This window comes from Talaromyces proteolyticus (assembly GCF_021365285.1).
Source record: "Talaromyces proteolyticus strain PMI_201 chromosome Unknown BGW36scaffold_13, whole genome shotgun sequence".
NCBI lineage: Eukaryota > Fungi > Ascomycota > Eurotiomycetes > Eurotiales > Trichocomaceae > Talaromyces > Talaromyces proteolyticus.
Window position 1 is genome coordinate 1,001,999 of NW_025764289.1, and position 18,087 is coordinate 1,020,085.

Here is an 18,087-nt window from a genome sequence, read left to right on the forward strand (position 1 = left end):
CAAGTATATGAGTGTGAGGGTGTGTTGTGTGTTGGTGCTGGGTGGGTGAAATTACCCCATTGGCTAGGTTTCAACATATCAATTGGTGCGGATATACATGCGTTTGACTGTAGTGTGTACACCCCATTAATCGATTATTACATGTAACAGATCAATTTATGCGTCTACCCGAACTGTTTCGTATTATGATTGATAATAATGTATTAGAGAGGAGATTTCGATTCTATAATCATCTCCGACCACTGCCAGTGTGCGTGGATGCGGCCGTTGGTCATGAGGTACATTCTGTAAATGACGAACCTCCCACCACCTTTTCTTTTCTCTGCTCAATCCAAGCAAAGCCCAGCCAAGAATATAAAAATGACATGCGAAGAATATTTTGTTAAAGTAATAATTGGAGCAGCAAACACCGTCACACCAGGAGTAATAGGCCCAATGCGAGAAACAACCCATAAGTATCTGTACAGTCATGCGAGAGATGATAGGTGATAGGGGAATGATCTAGATAATCACACATGAAGGAGAAGAGGAAATGTAACAAAGGAAATGGAACAAAATACAAAGTACAAGAGTGATGATGCAAGACTATTCAGTAAATTACTGTTTCTTCTCACCCTCACCCTGCTCGCCAGTCTGGCCTTGCTGGCCCTGAGAGGACTCCTCTTGGCGGGCCTTGTGCATCTTGTCGAACAATGTCAAGCTGGCAGTCTGGAGCTCATCGGTCTTCTGCTTAAGCTCTTCGGCGGTGGTAGTGCTCTCACCAGACTGAGCCTTCGCAACGAACTCACGGAGGCTGCCGATCTTCTCACGGATCTGATCAGCCTCAGTCTTGTCGAGACGGTCCTCGAACTCCTTAAGGGCCTTCTCAGTATCGTTCAAGACAGAGTCAGCGCGGTTGGCAGACTCGATAGCAGCCTTGCGTTCCTTGTCCTGGGCACCGTACTTCTCGGCATCATCAACCATGTTCTGGATCTCAGAGTCGCTCAAACCGGAGCCAGAGGCAATGGTGATGGACTGGTCCTTGTTGGTCGACTTGTCTTTAGCGTGAACGTGGACAATAGAGTCGGCGTCAATGTCGAAAGTGACCTCAATTTGAGGAACACCACGGTGAGCAGGAGGGATGCCAACGAGCTGGAAGTTTCCAAGCATCTTGTTGTCACGGACGAGCTCACGTTCACCCTGGTACACCTTGATCTCAACGGCAGTCTGGAAGTCGGCCGCAGTAGAGAAAGTCTGGGACTTCTTGGTAGGGATGGTGGTGTTGCGGTTGATCAAACGGGTGAAGACACCACCAAGGGTCTCAATACCAAGGGAAAGAGGAGTGACATCGAGCAAGAGGACATCGGTGACCTCACCAGCAAGGACAGCACCCTGGATAGCGGCACCCATAGCCACAGCCTCGTCGGGGTTAACAGATTTGGCAGGTTCACGGCCGAAAATGCTCTTAACAGACTCGGTAACCTTGGGCATACGAGTCATACCACCGACGAGAATGACGTCGTTGACGTCCTTGGCCTGCAAGTTGGCATCCTTGAGGGCCTTCTTGACCGGCTCATAGGTACGGTTGATGAGGGGATCAACCAACCCCTCAAGCTGAGAGCGAGTCATCTTCAAGTTGATGTGCTTGGCACCCGAGGCATCGGCAGTGATGAAAGGAAGGTTGATCTCAGTCTGGAGAGAAGAGGACAACTCAATCTTGGCCTTCTCAGCAGCCTCACGGATACGTTGAATGGCCATGCGATCACCAGTAAGATCGAGGCCAGACTCCTTCTTGAACTGTTGAACAATGTGCCGGACGAGGGAGATGTCAAAGTCTTCACCGCCCAAGTGAGTATCACCGTTGGTAGACTTGACCTCGAACACTCCCTTCTGGATCTCCAGAACGGAAATATCGAAGGTACCACCACCCAAGTCATAGACAGCAATGACACGGTCGGCTTCCTTCTCGAGACCATAGGCAAGAGCAGCAGCGGTAGGCTCATTCACGACACGCAAGACGTTCAGACCAGCAATTTGACCAGCATCCTTGGTAGCCTGACGCTGAGAGTCATTGAAGTAGGCAGGGACAGTAACAACACCATTCTTGATGGGCTTGCCAAGGTAGGCCTCGGCGGTCTCCTTCATTTTTTGGAGAACCAAAGCGCCGATCTGTGAAGGCGAATACTTCTCGCCACGAGCCTCCACCCACGCATCGCCGTTTGTGTGCTGGACGATCTTGTAGGGGACCTCCTTGATGTCGCGCTGGACCTCGGCGTCGGTGAATTTACGACCGATGAGACGCTTTGTGGCGAACAGAGTGTTCTCAGGGTTCACAACAGCTTGACGCTTAGCGGCAATACCAACCAATCGCTCACCATCCTGGGCAAAAGCGACAACGGAGGGAGTTGTGCGAGCACCTATAAATAATACGTTAGATCCCGGTCACTTGTAGACATGAGAGAAAAATTTTTTCCAGCTTTCATTTACGTACCTTCCGCGTTTTCAATGATCTTAGGAGTCTTTCCTTCCATCACAGCAACGGCAGAGTTGGTTGTACCTAGCGTGATTCCATTAGCTCCTCGTGTGATCAATTGCGACAAGTATAAGCTACACACCCAAGTCAATACCGATGACCTGGCCCTTGACCTTCTCCTCGCCGCCTTCCGTTGAGTTCCATCTCCGGAAAGAGGCGCCAGGAGCTCTGAATGCAGGTGCACGGGCAATAGAAGCAGTGCGCGGCAGCTATAACAGAGCCATCAGTCTCTGTCAAAGTTTTTCGAGGAGCTCGGGAGTAGCACTTACCGCGCGGGAGAGACGGGAAGAGAGCATTGTGGTATAATTACAAGGGGTATTAAACGAGGCAGAAAAGAGGAAACAAGACTTTTGCTGCTTGGGATGCGAGAAGAGGCACCGCCAGATGGTGGAATACAGGAGGAAAGAAGGGTGTAGGGATTGGGGAAAGGTATAATAAATGGAGGAATGAGGAAAGGGAGAGAAGAAACGATGAAGTCAAAATTTCCGCTCGCTCCTTCCTAGCGCCTCCCAGTCCGCGGGCTCACGTGACACCCCCCATCGAACACCGTAGAACTTACCACCGGTACGCGGACTAGTAGGGGCCTAAGGCAGCTCCGAGGTTTTGCCTGCTCCGGCTACGGCTTTGTCCGCCCGGCTTGCGCGCGCTAAACCCGCCTGGGCCGTAGCCATAGCGCGCCTGTGCCGTCATGGACTGTCATGCTTGCTCTCTCTCTGCTGCTCATTTAGTCACCCGGAGCTGCACATGTCAACTCCGTCCATAGTATTTATTGATTCTTATACGACACTACTATAATCCTTTCTCCCTCGCGCTGTGAATACATCGCCTCGTGGCTCAATATACCCGCCCTCCAACAATGACGCATCTGTAATTTCCTTGGTCAACCATGACATTAGACTATACCCTGCCGTGCGTTTAATCTTCAAGCTTGTGACTGTTGCTCCCATCCCACTAATGAACTTGTGCTCTCAGATGTCTATCCACCGATTCCTTGCTGCTCCCAACTAAGCGACGCTTCTTCCCCTTCAAAATCCCCAATTTGTCAGTAATCCCTTGTCTAGGCTCTAGGGAAAAAGGGTGCCTGTACAGGCAGTAGCTGGTGCTGATACAACTATCTCTCTCTAGCCACCGTCAATTGCGCCACTACATAAGCACTGCTGATGCAGATAAAATCTATATCGTCGCCCACAAAATCGTTCATTCAATCCATATAAAGTCGCAGAATTGGGATACCATCGAGAGAGTGCCCTTTGAGCCGAAATGCCTTGCTGCTGCCTACGGCTGGATTGTTGTTGGAGGCTCTGATAATGGAGAGTGTGCTTTCATCAGACTCCCAGGCCGAGAGGAAAATTATCCTGTCACGGAGTCGCGAGTCGAGGAAACAGATGTAGATACCGCATTGCCCATTGAATTGGACCTGAATTCCAGGACACCTCCGACAGCGTCTGGAGAAAGTCGATCGTCGTTTGGGCCCGCGCATGGTCAGAGTGATATACCTGAAATCTACACTAAAACACTTTCTGGGAGTATTGTGAACTCAGTAACAATTCACCGTTTCCCGGGTGACAATCAGCGCTTCGCACATGAGGACGTTGTTGTATTCAGGTATGTCCATAGCTCCCTGATATCTACCTAACCAAATCTGACGAACGATGCGCGCAGCAACAATGATAAGACCGTCAGATTGTTTTCACTCACACGAACAAAATTGTTGGAAACATTACCCCACCCGACATGCATGAATTATGCAATGATATCCCCGGACTCTAAACTGCTCGCTGCCGTTGGGGACGAGAATTTCGCATACTTTTACCGAATCCAGCGTGACCCAAACACAGTAGATTATGGAGATTACAACCAGAGGCTGTCAGGATGGACCTGGGAGTTGATACGCCGTATAGAGCTACCTCTTAGCACGAGCTTACGAACAACTTCTAGACCTGATGATGGCAGCTGTTTTACTATCGCGTTTTCGCCAGCCAGCCACTTATGTGCGATTGGTTCTCAAGGGGGACTTATTAGCGTGTATGATGTCCAGGCCATTCTCTCGGCAAAAGAAGATGCTATATGTAGTTTGTATGTGTTTTCGTCCTCCCGACCCGATTCGGACGCCGGTGCGGTACGCAGCATGACCTTCTCTCCGGATCCGTGGGACCTCTTAGTCTGGGTTGAGGATACAGGGAGAGCTGGAATTGCTGATGTCCGGTCAGGTTTCTACCGGAGGCAGATCGTACATTTGGACCGAGACGATCCTGATTTGGAAACAGTTCGCACAACCTTCAGCACACCTTTAATCTCGCGGTCAGGTGACGAAGAATTGGATGTTAGACCGGGGTATCGTCAGATCACAGTGGGTGCATTTGACGATGACTCTGAGATAGTCCACTCTGGGCTAGGATCCTCTAGGCGGTTGACCCCGGATCGCGAGGGTATGCAGGGCCTGACAAATAGAGAACGGCAGATAATTGACCTGCTCAATACAGCCCGTTGGGCCACTCGAGATGTCTTCGATGGTGATGCAGATGAACGACCGCCTAGGGCATCCAGTAACTTGCGACATGGCGTCAATACCTCCTCCATTGGTGACAGCGATACCGCCGACCCATCTCCTCGTACGACTCCCCCTTTTCGCTCTACGGACGCAACCCTCCACGAGCTATTCCGTGAACACTACCTGGGACGGGCTGGTTCCACAGAGCGTACACTTGGCCAAAGACGGCGCGGTTCCATTGTCGTATCCCAACCACCTGGCCCTGGCACTAGTTCAAACGTTGAGAGTGCTGATAACGATATATCGGATGCAGATGTGGAGGTTTTACTCAGGTTGACCGCGTCGCCAATGGACATTCAATCATTTGGAAATTCACCACCAAGTACCGATAACAACAACTCCGCAGGGAATGGTTTCTCCAGTAATGGATCCGGGACGGGTAACCGTGATCGTGAATTCTTTCTAAGCCGCGCAACCGCTCTTTTTAACCCTTCATCTCCGTTCCCAGAGACAGCCTCAACAGAACGCCAACCGTCCCAGCGTTCAAGGTCGATCCCTCGTCGGTCTTCGCGCCAAGGTACCACGACAGAAAGCAGATACGATAACCAGCGCGCAACGACCGCAGAGTTACGAGCCAGTGTGGCAGCTGAGAGGCTTCGTCGACAACGGGTGGCCGTAGGCGAGGTAGTATCCCACTGATACATACATCCATATCAGAATATGCTAACCCATCCCAGACCCGGTCACCACGGTGGATCCGGCACTTTATGGATAACAATCTTACTGAGCGCAACCTTGGCTACATGCCCAGAGACCAAGACCCCGGCGAGACCGCTGGCGTCGGCTGGGGTCATGATGGAAGGAGCTTGTAAGCCACAATCACCCTTCGAGCCTGAATCCGTAGCTGCTTACTAACATTCGGTTATAGGTATATTGGAACAGTCGAAGGAATCTATGAATTCCAACTCAATGTACAGGATCGTAAAAGCTTTCCAGTATTTTCTTTTCGTTGAGTTCTTCCATTCTTCGGCATTAGGGTGAAAAGAATTATCCTTCGTTTTGTTCTGATTTTTATGATGATGCTCACGATTTCATACGTTATGCTATGTCTTGCTATGGGCGATTTAGGTTTATTAACTCGGCATTCTTGGGGATTTACTTTTGTGTTGAGATGTTTATAGCTTAGCCCATTTAACAGTTTCAGGTTTCCTTTTTTTCCCCCTCTTTCTTCAGGTTTGTCATTCTCACGGTTGTTCGGTGTTCAGTGAGAGCTACTGTATTGATTGATGCAGCCAAGTTAGAAAAGCTAGTGCGATACATTAACGTCACTCCATGTCCACTGATAACATGCTGGCCGTCAATAGTACTAGGTATATAACCTACTAAAAAAATATTTCTAAAACAATCAAACAATCACGGATATATAAGACATTGATTTTATGTATATCAGCATTGAATTGATATCACTTTAGGCATACAGATATCTTGATATATCATTTGAATAAATTTGGGCTAAATTCAACATTTGAGCATTTAAAGTTGGCTGGCACATGTGGGTGCCATTTAGATTAATATCTTTCAGTAAATGGTGCGAAACATGATCAATTTAATCCAAAACCTAGGATTTTCATTCCTTATGCAATCAAAATGCTCTCTGCAAGTATCTGAAAGACTTTGATTAATGTGAATCAATTCCTCGATACTAAATAGACCAATATGGGTAGGGTGTGTAAAGGGCTGACTGTTCTATAGTCACTAATGGAAAGAGGTGGGGCATGCATGTTTGTCTCCACTGTGAAATTCATGTCATCATTCAATATTCAAACCGACCACATTTGCCTGCCAGCACCAGCCAACGCTGCAAAAGACATTGTATGAATTTGCTACAAAATAGAACTCTTTCATAGATGTTCTTTTACTCAAGCACATCGACTATTTTCTTTCCCGTCGAGTCTCCGCTTTATTTTGCCTGTGAAAGAGGGGATCTTCCGTTGCTGTTTGTCTCGATCTTACATTTACATTGCGTTCCCATTGTGCACGCATGACCACCAGCAATATCTAAACAGATACGAATATCGTGCTTATCCTGCGTATCTTGAGGAAAAATTCAGTTATGGTGGATGCACTATCGTCGAGTCTGGCACGGCTCCGACTGAGTGCCGACCAACTCGTCTCCACTGATTTCGACGAGCGGCTTATTAGCCAGGAGAATAGAGCCACCGGGGCTATTAGGTCTCGAAAAAGGGTTCAAAAGAACGTGGATGAGCTCAAGTCCGAACTAGAGAGTGAATTTCTCACACCCTCGTCTAGTTTTAGCCCTGATTGGCTGAACCGGTTGCAGAAGTAGGTGGCAGCAGTACACTATAGAAGTTATATTCTTTGCTCGGTAGCTAAATATTGCACAGACGATGGGACGTTTCGGCGGATTATCGGGATCTGTTTGAAATAGATCCGACGCAGACTCGTACTATTATCCGATTCAACCGCGAAGGCCTAGAAGGGCGGATTACGGGCTATCATGAAGTCACAGTACCGGCAACCAGTGCAACGGCGAAGAATTCAACCTCTTTGCTTCGGCGTCCAGCTGCAAGAGCGGACTTTGTTCGAGGAGCTGCGGGTTACTTCCCCTTTTCGCCTGGCGGTTTGGAGGGCGTTGAGGCGATCGCGGAGATGGAATCTGAAATGCAAGCAAATGACCAGCAGAGAGCTAGTGGAAAGCAGGGTCTTGATCGAATCATTAATTTCGGTACTGAAGAAGGACTTTTGGAAGTTCCACCGGGCTTTTCGCGAGGGATGAAATTCGATGAACCCACATCTCAAGCTGCTGAAGAAGATGACAAGGATGTCGAAGAGACCTTGGCGCAAGAAGAAGAACACATTTCCACAGAGCGTAAAGAAGTCAAGGAAGGCGCTAGAAAAGGAGTAGAAGATGAAGATGAAGTCATGAGCGAGGACGAAGAGCGAGATATTGATTCGCTATTGCCCGTTGAGTTTCCAGCCTTTGAGCCACGAAGTCAACTTCTAGCCGCGGCTGCAAAAAAAGGTGGTCGCGAATGGGCTCATGTTGTGGATGTGAACAAGGAAATCACCAATTTCCATGATCTGGTTCCAGACATGGCAAAGGAATGGCCCTTTGAACTTGACACTTTTCAGAAAGAAGCCGTTTATCACTTGGAGAATGGAGATTCGGTATTCGTCGCAGCTCACACGTCGGCTGGAAAGACTGTGGTTGCAGAGTACGCCATTGCACTCGCTGCAAAACACATGACGAAAGCGATATACACATCCCCAATCAAAGCATTGAGTAATCAGAAATTCCGTGACTTTCGCAATATATTCGACGACGTTGGTATTCTTACGGGTGACGTACAAATCTCGCCGGAATCGAGCTGTCTTATTATGACCACAGAAATTCTTCGCAGTATGCTTTATCGCGGAGCCGACCTTATTCGAGATGTCGAGTTTGTTATTTTTGACGAAGTACATTATGTCAACGATATGGAACGTGGAGTGGTTTGGGAAGAGGTTATTATAATGCTCCCTGAACATGTCACGTTGATTCTCCTTTCAGCCACTGTCCCGAATACATATGAGTTTGCGTCATGGGTTGGACGTACCAAAAAGAAAGATATATATGTTATTTCTACGGCCAAGCGCCCTGTACCGCTTGAGCATTATCTCTGGGCCGGTAAGAGTATCCATAAAATTGTTGATTCAAACAAAAAATTCATCGAAAAGGGCTGGAAGAACGCCGATGAAATTCTGTCTGGAAGAGATAAAGCCAAGGCCCAAAAGGCCGCAGACGCACAAGCACAGTCCCAAGCTAGTCAAAAGGGTGCACAGCAAGGACGAGGCCAGGGTCGCGGCGCCCCAGCCAGAGGAGGTGGACAGAGAGGCGGTCCTCAACGCGGTGGCCCTCAAGGCGCACAGGGACGAGGAAGAGGTGCGCCATCAACTAGAGGCTCTGGAAATATTGCTCGAACTGGCCGTGGTGGAGGAAGGACGACGGCAGCGCAAGACCGAAATATATGGGTCCACCTTGTGCAGTATCTGCGCAAGGAGAACTTGCTTCCTGCTTGTATTTTCGTCTTCTCCAAGAAGAGATGCGAAGAAAATGCAAACTCGCTGTCTAACCAGGACTTTTGCACTGCGTCTGAAAAGAGTGCTATTCACATGATCATTGAGAAGTCTCTGGCTCGGTTGAAGCCAGAGGATAGAGTGCTTCCCCAAATCCTTCGACTTCGAGAACTTTTGAGCAGGGGCGTAGCTGTACATCATGGTGGTCTTTTGCCTATCATGAAGGAAATTGTGGAGATTCTATTTGCAAAAACTCTGGTTAAGGTTCTCTTTGCGACAGAGACATTTGCCATGGGTCTGAATTTACCAACTCGCACAGTAGTGTTCTCCGGGTTCCGAAAACACGATGGCAAGGGATTCAGAGACCTTTTACCAGGGGAATATACACAGATGGCCGGGCGCGCAGGAAGGAGAGGTTTGGATACCGTTGGTTCTGTGATCATCGTCACTAGTGGCAGAGACGAGGCACCACCTGCCGGCGCGTTGCGAAGGATGATCCTAGGAGATCCGACGAAACTGCGATCCCAGTTCCGCCTGACGTACAACATGATTTTGAATCTTCTCCGTGTTGAAGCTCTCAAGATCGAGGAGATGATTAAACGGAGCTTCAGCGAAAATGCCACCCAGGCACTATTACCCGAGCATGAGAAGCAGGTGCAGCTTTCTGAGGCTAGTCTCGCAAAAATAAAACGCGAGCCGTGTAGCTATTGCGACGTGGATCTTGCCGCCTGCCATCAAGCGGCGGTTGAATATGAGAAGCTCACTAGAGATCTTCACACCGGCCTGATCACTTCTCCAGTAGGGAAGAGACTTTTCCAGATCAAGAGACTTGCGGTGTATAGAAAGGTATGGTTTCGGACATTTTAATTCCAGAATATGTATACTTATATCTGCATTTAGGATGGTATTCGCACGGCCGGGATGATTGTTCGCGAAGGAGTTAGTGGCGGCGAACCCACGATTCAGGTCCTCGAAATAGGTGCAGTAAGCGACAAGCGTCATCCAAGCGATATATTACCGTTCCTCCCCATCTTCCGTCATTTTTTCCGTCAGCTGCCCACGAAGTCTGAGGAAATGATTCTGAAAGTGTGCCGAGTGCCTTTGGCTGATATTGAGTGTGTGACAAACACTCTTGTGAAGCTTGGTGGGCCGGTCTGGTACTTGAATATAAAGAAGGGTAATTCAATTAACTATTATTTGAGAAATTCCAAGAGACAAATGCTGATTATCTTGTAGAGGCCTTGAAATTCGGAGACAAGGAGTTGTCCAAACACTGTGCTTCGTGGGATAATTCCACTTGGGATGAATTGGACTGGGCTCGTGTCAAGGAGCTGCAAGTGAGGGATATTTTGAGTAAACGACAAGAGCAAGCCGCTATTGCACAGTCCTGCCACTGTCTTTCTTGCCCCGACTTTCTTAAACACGTTTGTTCCCAGTCCATTAGAGAAGGCTAGATTAGAGACTAATCTACTTATAGTTTGAGATGCAACATGACGAATGGCAGGTGAAAGAGAACATCTTACAATTACGACAACTTATGTCGGACCAGAATCTGCAACTGCTTCCTGACTACGAACAACGAGTCGAGGTTTTAAGAGAGCTAGGGTTTGTAGATGGTGAATCTCGGGTGCAACTGAAAGGCAAGGTTGCTTGCGAGGTAAGTCTTCGAATTACTATCTATTAGTCTTGTTTGATACTAAGTGTCTAGATCCATTCTGCTGACGAACTGGTCCTCACCGAACTCATTCTCGAGAACGTGCTCGCTGAATACGAGCCAGAAGAAATCGTGGCTCTCCTGTCTGCGTTTGTTTTCCAAGAAAAAACCGAGAGCGAGCCCACCCTGACGCCCCGCCTTGAGAAAGGCAAGGAGGCGATTGTGCGAATTGCCGACAAGGTCAACGATTTTCAGATCCTGCACCAGGTTATCTTGTCAAGTGAAGACTCCAATGACTTCACCAGCAAGCCTCGTTTTGGCTTGGTGGAGGTTGTGTATGAATGGGCCAAGGGGATGTCTTTCAACCGTATCACGGATCTGACCGATGTAATGGAAGGCACAATCGTGCGAACCATTACCCGCCTCGACGAGACGTGTCGAGAGGTCAAGAACGCGGCGAAGCTGGTGGGTGACCCGACGCTCTACACCAAGATGGAACAGGCCCAGGAGATGATCAAGCGCGATGTGATTTTCGCCGCGTCGCTGTACATGTAGGCGTGTCTATTAAGTCGGTATACATCCTGAATGAATATGGGTATGTTTTCTTTATGAAGGATTATTGTAATTACATGTAACTATGTTAGGTGTATGGGTCTCGGATGGAGACACCGAGACAGCTTTATTGCCACCCACCAGTTTGGAGGCTCGTTAGTGTCCATCGGCCTAGCAGCCACATGGCACAGTAAATTTAAGACGCAGACACTCATCATAATCTTAAAGACTTTACCCAATTGACGCGAATGTATGTGGGAACTCGCGTACGATGTCCAGCGTTATAAGCTACATCAGCTAGCCTCGAGGTCAACACGAGGCTCAGAACGTGCTGTGTTGTTCTCTCTCTTCTCTCTCTTTTCCAGATAAAATAGGGCAGCCCCGTTCAAATTCAAAATAAAATTCCAATGTCATCTAAACCAATTTTTTATAAAAAAAAGACACGAAGAAAAAAAAATTTAATTGAAGAAAAGTGACACGGAGTGGGGCCGCCTGAAAAATGCAGAGGCACTCAGGTTCTCCAAAGGCCACCCATAGCCCACTACGACCACAGCCGCACCTAATCAAATTAATTCTGTTATCGTCGATCAACAAAAAAGCCTCCCGCCAAACCCCATCCCCCAAAACCAACTCTCGCTGCGGCGTTGTGTTTTCTCGTCTACAAAGGACCGCGGAGATCCTGCCATTGTCCTCGTCCTTGCTCTTGTCCGTTGCTTTTTATTTCCTTTTGTTTCTTTGTGGTGTTGGGGGTAGACGGGCGCAAGATGGATGTGAATGCTCTCCGGGATCGTATCCAGGCCACTCTCGATGCCAATGCGGACAATCGACGACAGGCCGAGTTGGACCTCAAATATGTACACAGCAGGCTTCTCCCCTCAAGCCCCTCCCCCCAGCTAATCCGTTGCATCTGCAAATTCTAGGCCGAGACTCAACCAGGCTTCATCAACGCTCTCTTAGATATTCTGCAGGCCGAGCAGAATAACGCCGTTCAGCTGTCTGGTATGGTGAAAAAACCCCCGCCATCCTTAATATCTGCCCGCCCTTTTCAACGTCAAGTCTTCTCAGCCCGAAGATCCATGCTAAGGGAAAGGGGATTGATGCGCAATATTTTTTACGAGAAAATTGGCTAATTTTGACTGTGCTCTAGCTGTCGTGTACCTGAAAAACCGAATCAACCGCGGCTGGGCTCCTCCTGAGGACAGCACCAGCCCTCACAAACCCATCGCCGATGAAGAGCGCCCGGCTCTTCGCGATCGATTGATTCCGATTCTCGCGGCGACGCCGGCAAATGTGCGCGCCCAGATTATCCCAATCGTCACGAAGATCCTCTCATATGATTTTCCTGAAAAATGGCCCGGGTTTATGGCCATCACACTGCAGCTACTCAACGCCAACGACGCAAACTCCGTTTTCGCTGGACTCCAATGCTTGCTGGCAATCTGCAAGGTGTACCGGTTCAAGAATAATGAGAATCGAGCCGACTTTGATAAAATCGTTGAGCACTGCTTCCCGCAGTTGCTCAACATTGGAAGCAAGCTGGTGAATGAGGAGAGCTTGGAGGCTGCAGAAATGCTGCATACAGTGGTGAAGGCTTATAAACATGCTATCTATGTGAGTATCGTATTTGGAATTCTGGCGTCTCGTGCTCTGACCCATGATCTTGTAGTTTGATCTGCCGCCGTATCTTAGAACCCACCAGGCAACCGTTGACTGGTGTACCTTATTTTTGGGAATTGTTGCAAAGGCCCCCCCAGCTGTTTCTATGCCCGAAGATGTGGACGAGAGGGAGAGTAATCACTGGTGGAAGTGCAAAAAATGGGCTTACGCAAACTTGAATCGGCTTTTCATTAGGTGTGTTACGCGGCTTAGGTGCGCGAAAGAGACTAATGAGCCCATCTAGATATGGAAACCCAACCACGATTACGAAGAATACGTCTACCGATGCAGTCACACACGCAAAATCGTTTATTACCACCTTTACTCCGGAAATCTTGAAAGGCTATCTTCAGGAAGTTGAGAAGTGGATCAAAGGCCAGTGGCTCAGTAAACCTGTACTTTCTTATACTTTGATCTTCCTCGAGGAGTGCGTGAAGCCCAAGTCGACATGGGAACACCTGAAGCCTCATATGGATACCCTCATCGCACACCTGGTCTTCCCTCTACTATGTCAATCAGATGAGGACCTCGAACTGTTTGAAACCGATCCTCCGGAATACCTTCACCGAAAACTGAACTATTACGAAGAGATCTCAGCGCCTGACGTTGCAGCAACCAACTTTTTGCTTTCACTCACCAAAAGCCGGAAGAAGCAAACGTTTAACATCCTGCAATTCGTTAATGGTGTTGTCAGCAAATACGAATCCGCACCTGATGACCAGAAACTCCCTAGAGAGAAAGAAGGTGCCCTGCGCATGATTGGGTCTCTCGCCACGGTGATTTTAGGCAAGAAAAGCCCCATTGCTGATCAAGTTGAATACTTCTTTGTCCGCCACGTATTCCCTGAATTCCGCAGTCCCCATGGCTTTCTCCGAGCCCGCGCCTGTGATACACTCGAGAAATTCGAGCAACTCGATTTCAAAGACCCTGAAAACTTGATGATTATCTACCGTAACATATTACAGTCGATGGCAGACGAGGATCTACCTGTCCGCGTCGAGGCTGCTCTCGCTTTACAGCCTCTTATTCGACACGAAGTGATTCGCACTTCAATGCAACAAAACATCCCTCAGATCATGCAGCAATTGCTCAAACTGGCCAACGAAGTTGACGTTGATGCATTGTCCAATGTTATGGAAGATTTTGTCGAGGTGTTCTCTGCTGAATTGACTCCATTCGCGGTTGCGCTGAGTGAGCAGTTGCGTGATACATATATGCGTATCGTCCAGGAGCTTCTAGAACGTCAAGCCTCCAAGGGCGAGGATGAAACATATGGAGACTTCCTTGACGACAAGAGCATTACGGCCCTGGGTGTTTTGCAGACCATCGGAACCCTAATTCTCACTTTGGAGAGCACTCCGGATGTTCTACTGCATCTTGAGACGATTTTGATGCCTGTTATTACTATTACTCTGGAAAACAAACTCTACGGTGCGTATTTCCAGTGCTATTTTAGTTTTGGTACTAATTTTCTGTTCTAGATTTATATAATGAGATTTTCGAAATTATTGACAGCTGCACATTCTCTGCTAAGTCTATCTCACCCACTATGTGGCAAGCCTTTGAGATGATTCACAAGACTTTCAAAGCTGGCGCCGAGTTGTATCTAGAGGGTTTGTAATTACCCTTTAATAATTATGAACGAATTACTAACTTGAATAGACATGTTACCTGCTTTGGACAACTTCGTTTCATACGGTACAGATATGCTTATTCAAAATCCTGCATATCTTGGAGCTATTGTGAGCATGGTGGAAGATATCTTCCACGACGAGAAAGTCGGAGGAGTTGATAGAATTTGCGGATGCAAGCTTGCCGAGGCTTTGATGTTGAACCTCCGCGGATACGTCGACCAATACGTCCCCATCTTTATTGAGCTTGCCATGAAGGTGATCAACAGTGGCGATGCCAAGACGAAGTCATACCGCGTTCACCTGATGGAAATGGTTGTCAACGCCATCTACTACAACCCAGCGCTGTCTCTACAAGTCCTCGAGGCTAAGGGCTGGACGAATAAATTCTTCAGCGCCTGGTTCTCCAACATTGATAATTTCCGCCGTGTTCACGATAAGAAGTTGTCCATTGCGGCTATCAGTTCTCTCCTGACGCTGAAAGCCGGTGATGTGCCAGCAAGTATCCAACAGGGCTGGCCACGGTTACTGCAAGGCGTTACTCGGCTCTTCCAGACCCTTCCAGCCGCACTCAAGCACCGCGAAGAAGCTACTCGGGAGTCGGATTATACTTATGACGATGAGGACGAGGACGAATTAGATGGTGAGACTGAGTGGGACGGCGAGGTGGAATGGAACGACCAGGATGAAGCCGAAGGAACTGGAGACGACGATGTGGCTGATGAAAATACTGCTTATCTCGACTTCCTTAGCCAAGAGGTCAGTACACCAAATTCTTCTTACAACGAGCCATGCTAATAGTGGAGATAGGCACAAAAATTCAGCTCCTTTGCGGACGACGATGACGAGCTGGATGAGGAGAGTCTGCTTGAAACGCCTCTTGACAAAGTCGAACCATACAGTCTATTTAAGAATGTCATGCTCGGTACGTTTAGCTGCGCAGAATACGTCAAGTATATACTAACTCCGAGCTAGGATTACAACAAGAGCAACCACAGCTATACGAGAGTTTAACCAAGATCTTAACTTCTGAAGAGCAGCAAGTTATACAATCAGCATTCCAAGAAGCTGATAAAGCTAGCGCTGCTATGGCTGTGAGTTTGGAGAATGGTGGTGGTAATTAACGGAAAAAAAAATTACAAAAAGAGGGCAAAAAAGATAGTATCATGGCCAAAACTATGTCAATATGAGAATTTCATAGGCGTTGTTATTACATTTTATTTCCCCCTGTTTCTTTCAACGCTTGATGTCATGCTAGTACCCCATAATCCTTTTGTTTATTTCTTTGGTTGTGATTGTCCTATCCAGACAGAGGCATGTCTTTGAATAGTTTAGATATGCCTTGTATACTGAGCTTGAACCCTTTTACACTTTGATTAAACCATACATTCTGCCTCAGTTTCAAGTCGCTTTTGCATGAGTATATGATTCGCTCGGGTGTGTGATAATTGTGATTAGCATGCATCATATTTGCAGGGATCATGTCATGTCATTGTGTATTTGTTGGTTGGGGGTTGTTGCTGGTTGGTTATTTCCGATTTCGCCCAGGCCAAGCTGAGGCTGAGTCGGGTTTTGCCGTTGCAACCTAGTTTCCCCTCTCGCGAGGTATTTTACTATTTATACTCTTCTTGGACCCCTCTTTTTTCAAGCTCCGAGTCACATTCTTGTTTATTCTACACGACAAAGCAAAATGGCAGCTCTCGGTGCAGTCTATCTTGATCTTGCCCGACGCGGCACAGCAGACGAGCCCAGGCAGCCATCCCCACTCTTGCACTCCCTCGTCATCATCGCCTCATGCATCTTTGTGGTCACAGCGCTACTAGTAGATTATACCTACGGCAGAGTCGTCTTCACACTCGCTGCCATCGAAGACCCCAGGCCAACCGCCTACGTACGTCTTGAAACAGACGACGACATCGAGACTCCCGCCAACAATCTATCCAAACCCCCCCTCAAACCCATCACCAGCTCTATCAGCGACACAATCGCGCATCTCCAAGTCCACGGTGGCGGCCGTCTGTCTCGTTTTCGCGGCATTGGCATATTCGCATTGTACATGGTCGCTACTGCGGTGCTCATATTGCCGATCGGCGGCTTTTTTGCCCTAACCTTAGGCTCCACTGGTGTTTTCTTTGCGATATTCCTAGTCGGAGTCATGTTGATCAACCTCGAGGTCGCATGGATTCATACTATGATCTCGCGACCATCCCAGAAATCGCTCTGGTCGCGTATCCCTGCTTTTCGCAAGGCGTGGGTGAAGCTTGCTCCGGCGGCTTTCCTGCAGTCCTTGGCGGGCCAACTCGTACTGTCTGCTCTTTTCTTTCTCTATAAGAAGCTACCACAGACAGGAAACAGCGCTACGCTTTTAATTGCCATTGGGTGGTCCATTCTTTGCATACTGATAAATACCTTTGTCACGATGTCCATTAGTGTGGTATTCATTCGCATAGCCGCGTCAATGTTGCCGGAGGACGAGGAGGCTATTGTGCCCTTTGATCGTACTTTTGGGCATCTTAATCCTGAAGTCAGCGTTCAGGCCAAATTTGGTGTTGTCGATGCGGTGCGTTCTGTTGATTGGAACTCCATGAAGCGCTTGTTAAAGGTTATGGGCTGGTACTTTTTTCTTATGACGGCCGTAACGGTGGTTTATATCTTGTTTTGCTTCGGGCTATATGGTGTGATTAGACATTGATCATATTTGTGCTCTGCACGTCTGATCTGTTGACATGTCGAGGAATTAGATGTAATATAATATTCTTGACGCGCAGTCATATACCCTAAATGCATTCACTACCTTCATAATAAAGTTCCATTGCACATTGATAGCAGACAATCTCCTATCAACTAGTTAAAATGTTCTAAAGACCTGCATGACCATTTACATCCCCGATCACGAAAAACAATTCCTATAATCCACCGTCACCCAAAACCATTCCATCCCCTTCCCCTTCCCCTTCCTATCTCCTCCCCACCGCCAAAAAAATAAAAGGTATCCCCTCACTTCAACTTCTCCCGCGCAGCCTGCTCTAACGGATGGACGGGATTACTCTGTAGCCCAGCTAGGGCCTGATCGGAGCTCTGTTTCGCGTGTTCGTCGGACGGCGCGGCGTTGGGTATACTCTTGCCAGTGCCGGGAACGTCGTGGAGTTGTGGTCCCGATTGGCCTTCTGGAGGCGGGGATTGGCGGCCGCTCTTTTGGGCAGACATTGTGGATGAAACCGTTGGTGATGATAAATAAGTTAGAAAAGATGTGGGATAGTAGCGGTAGATGCGGGGGTTTTTGTTTTGTGTTTTGTATGTATGAGTTAACTACTCCCAATATTGATATGTGTAGATGTTGATTGTCTTTTAAAGGTGTGAATTGCTTGCCTAAAGGAAATGTGAGCAACTACTTCATCATGACGTCTCTGCCTTGACCCATGCATTAGGGTTAGGATGAATTTATGATGTGATGTTGAGATCCACTTTTGTGGCGACACATCGGACTATAGTATAATTTAGTATAATTTATACA

At 48.0% G+C, this 18,087-nt stretch overlaps 6 protein-coding genes across 6 annotated transcripts; 4 read left to right on the forward strand and 2 right to left on the reverse strand.

Annotated features, from left to right (window-relative positions):
• Window positions 1-166: 166 nt before the first annotated feature.
• Window positions 167-3,244, reverse strand: BGW36DRAFT_389356 (putative mitochondrial Hsp70 chaperone). The gene is made up of 4 exons (XM_046217338.1): window positions 2,782-3,244; window positions 2,595-2,721; window positions 2,471-2,536; window positions 167-2,396 (listed from the first exon to the last, which is right to left on the reverse strand). Exons 1-4 carry the CDS (start codon window positions 2,806-2,808, stop codon window positions 598-600), a joined length of 2,019 nt encoding a protein of 672 aa, XP_046067002.1. The 5' UTR covers window positions 2,809-3,244; the 3' UTR covers window positions 167-597.
• Window positions 3,245-6,421, forward strand: BGW36DRAFT_389357 (uncharacterized protein). The gene is made up of 6 exons (XM_046217339.1): window positions 3,245-3,421; window positions 3,485-3,553; window positions 3,638-4,117; window positions 4,175-5,687; window positions 5,741-5,871; window positions 5,932-6,421. Exons 1-6 carry the CDS (start codon window positions 3,399-3,401, stop codon window positions 6,014-6,016), a joined length of 2,301 nt encoding a protein of 766 aa, XP_046067003.1. The 5' UTR covers window positions 3,245-3,398; the 3' UTR covers window positions 6,017-6,421.
• Window positions 6,422-6,730: 309 nt separating this feature from the next.
• Window positions 6,731-11,701, forward strand: BGW36DRAFT_389361 (NUC185 domain-containing protein). The gene is made up of 6 exons (XM_046217340.1): window positions 6,731-7,346; window positions 7,409-9,926; window positions 9,981-10,257; window positions 10,317-10,504; window positions 10,558-10,737; window positions 10,789-11,701. Exons 1-6 carry the CDS (start codon window positions 7,117-7,119, stop codon window positions 11,287-11,289), a joined length of 3,894 nt encoding a protein of 1,297 aa, XP_046067004.1. The 5' UTR covers window positions 6,731-7,116; the 3' UTR covers window positions 11,290-11,701.
• A 349-nt stretch (window positions 11,702-12,050) lies between these two features.
• BGW36DRAFT_305842 (armadillo-type protein) lies at window positions 12,051-15,697 on the forward strand (the record flags this gene model as incomplete). Its single annotated transcript, XM_046212099.1, has 9 exons — window positions 12,051-12,140; window positions 12,207-12,285; window positions 12,434-12,897; window positions 12,953-13,137; window positions 13,187-14,373; window positions 14,424-14,555; window positions 14,605-15,332; window positions 15,384-15,498; window positions 15,549-15,697. The coding sequence occupies 9 exons, from the start codon at window positions 12,051-12,053 to the stop codon at window positions 15,695-15,697; spliced, it is 3,129 nt and encodes a 1,042-aa protein (XP_046067005.1).
• Window positions 15,698-16,236: 539 nt separating this feature from the next.
• BGW36DRAFT_389370 (uncharacterized protein) lies at window positions 16,237-17,333 on the forward strand. The gene has a single exon (XM_046217341.1). The coding sequence runs from the start codon at window positions 16,264-16,266 to the stop codon at window positions 17,263-17,265; it is 1,002 nt and encodes a 333-aa protein (XP_046067006.1). The 5' UTR covers window positions 16,237-16,263; the 3' UTR covers window positions 17,266-17,333.
• Window positions 17,334-17,985, reverse strand: BGW36DRAFT_389371 (uncharacterized protein; the record flags this gene model as incomplete). The annotated part of the gene is made up of 1 exon (XM_046217342.1): window positions 17,334-17,985. A coding segment is annotated over exon 1 (205 nt), but the record flags the coding sequence as incomplete, so codon positions are not given.
• Between the last annotated feature and the right edge of the window lie 102 nt (window positions 17,986-18,087).

Excerpts from the sequence above, each read along its gene's own strand:
- BGW36DRAFT_389356 (XM_046217338.1), bottom strand. The coding sequence starts at position 2,808 with ATGCTCTCTTCCCGTCTCTCCCGCGCG. Across the intron at positions 2,722-2,781 it reads CTTCCCGTCTCTCCCGCGCG|CTGCCGCGCACTGCTTCTAT; the intron begins GTAAGTGCTACT and ends GCTCTGTTATAG. Across the intron at positions 2,537-2,594 it reads GGTCATCGGTATTGACTTGG|GTACAACCAACTCTGCCGTT; the intron begins GTGTGTAGCTTA and ends GAATCACGCTAG.
- BGW36DRAFT_389357 (XM_046217339.1), top strand. The coding sequence starts at position 3,399 with ATGACATTAGACTATACCCTGCC. Across the intron at positions 3,422-3,484 it reads ACATTAGACTATACCCTGCC|ATGTCTATCCACCGATTCCT; the intron begins GTGCGTTTAATC and ends TTGTGCTCTCAG. Across the intron at positions 3,554-3,637 it reads CCCTTCAAAATCCCCAATTT|CCACCGTCAATTGCGCCACT; the intron begins GTCAGTAATCCC and ends ATCTCTCTCTAG.
- BGW36DRAFT_389361 (XM_046217340.1), top strand. The coding sequence starts at position 7,117 with ATGGTGGATGCACTATCGTCGAGTCTGGCACGGCTCCGACTGAGTGCC. Across the intron at positions 7,347-7,408 it reads TGGCTGAACCGGTTGCAGAA|ACGATGGGACGTTTCGGCGG; the intron begins GTAGGTGGCAGC and ends AATATTGCACAG. Across the intron at positions 10,738-10,788 it reads AAGGCAAGGTTGCTTGCGAG|ATCCATTCTGCTGACGAACT; the intron begins GTAAGTCTTCGA and ends CTAAGTGTCTAG.
- BGW36DRAFT_389370 (XM_046217341.1), top strand. The coding sequence starts at position 16,264 with ATGGCAGCTCTCGGTGCAGTCTATCTTGATCTTGCCCGACGCGGCACA.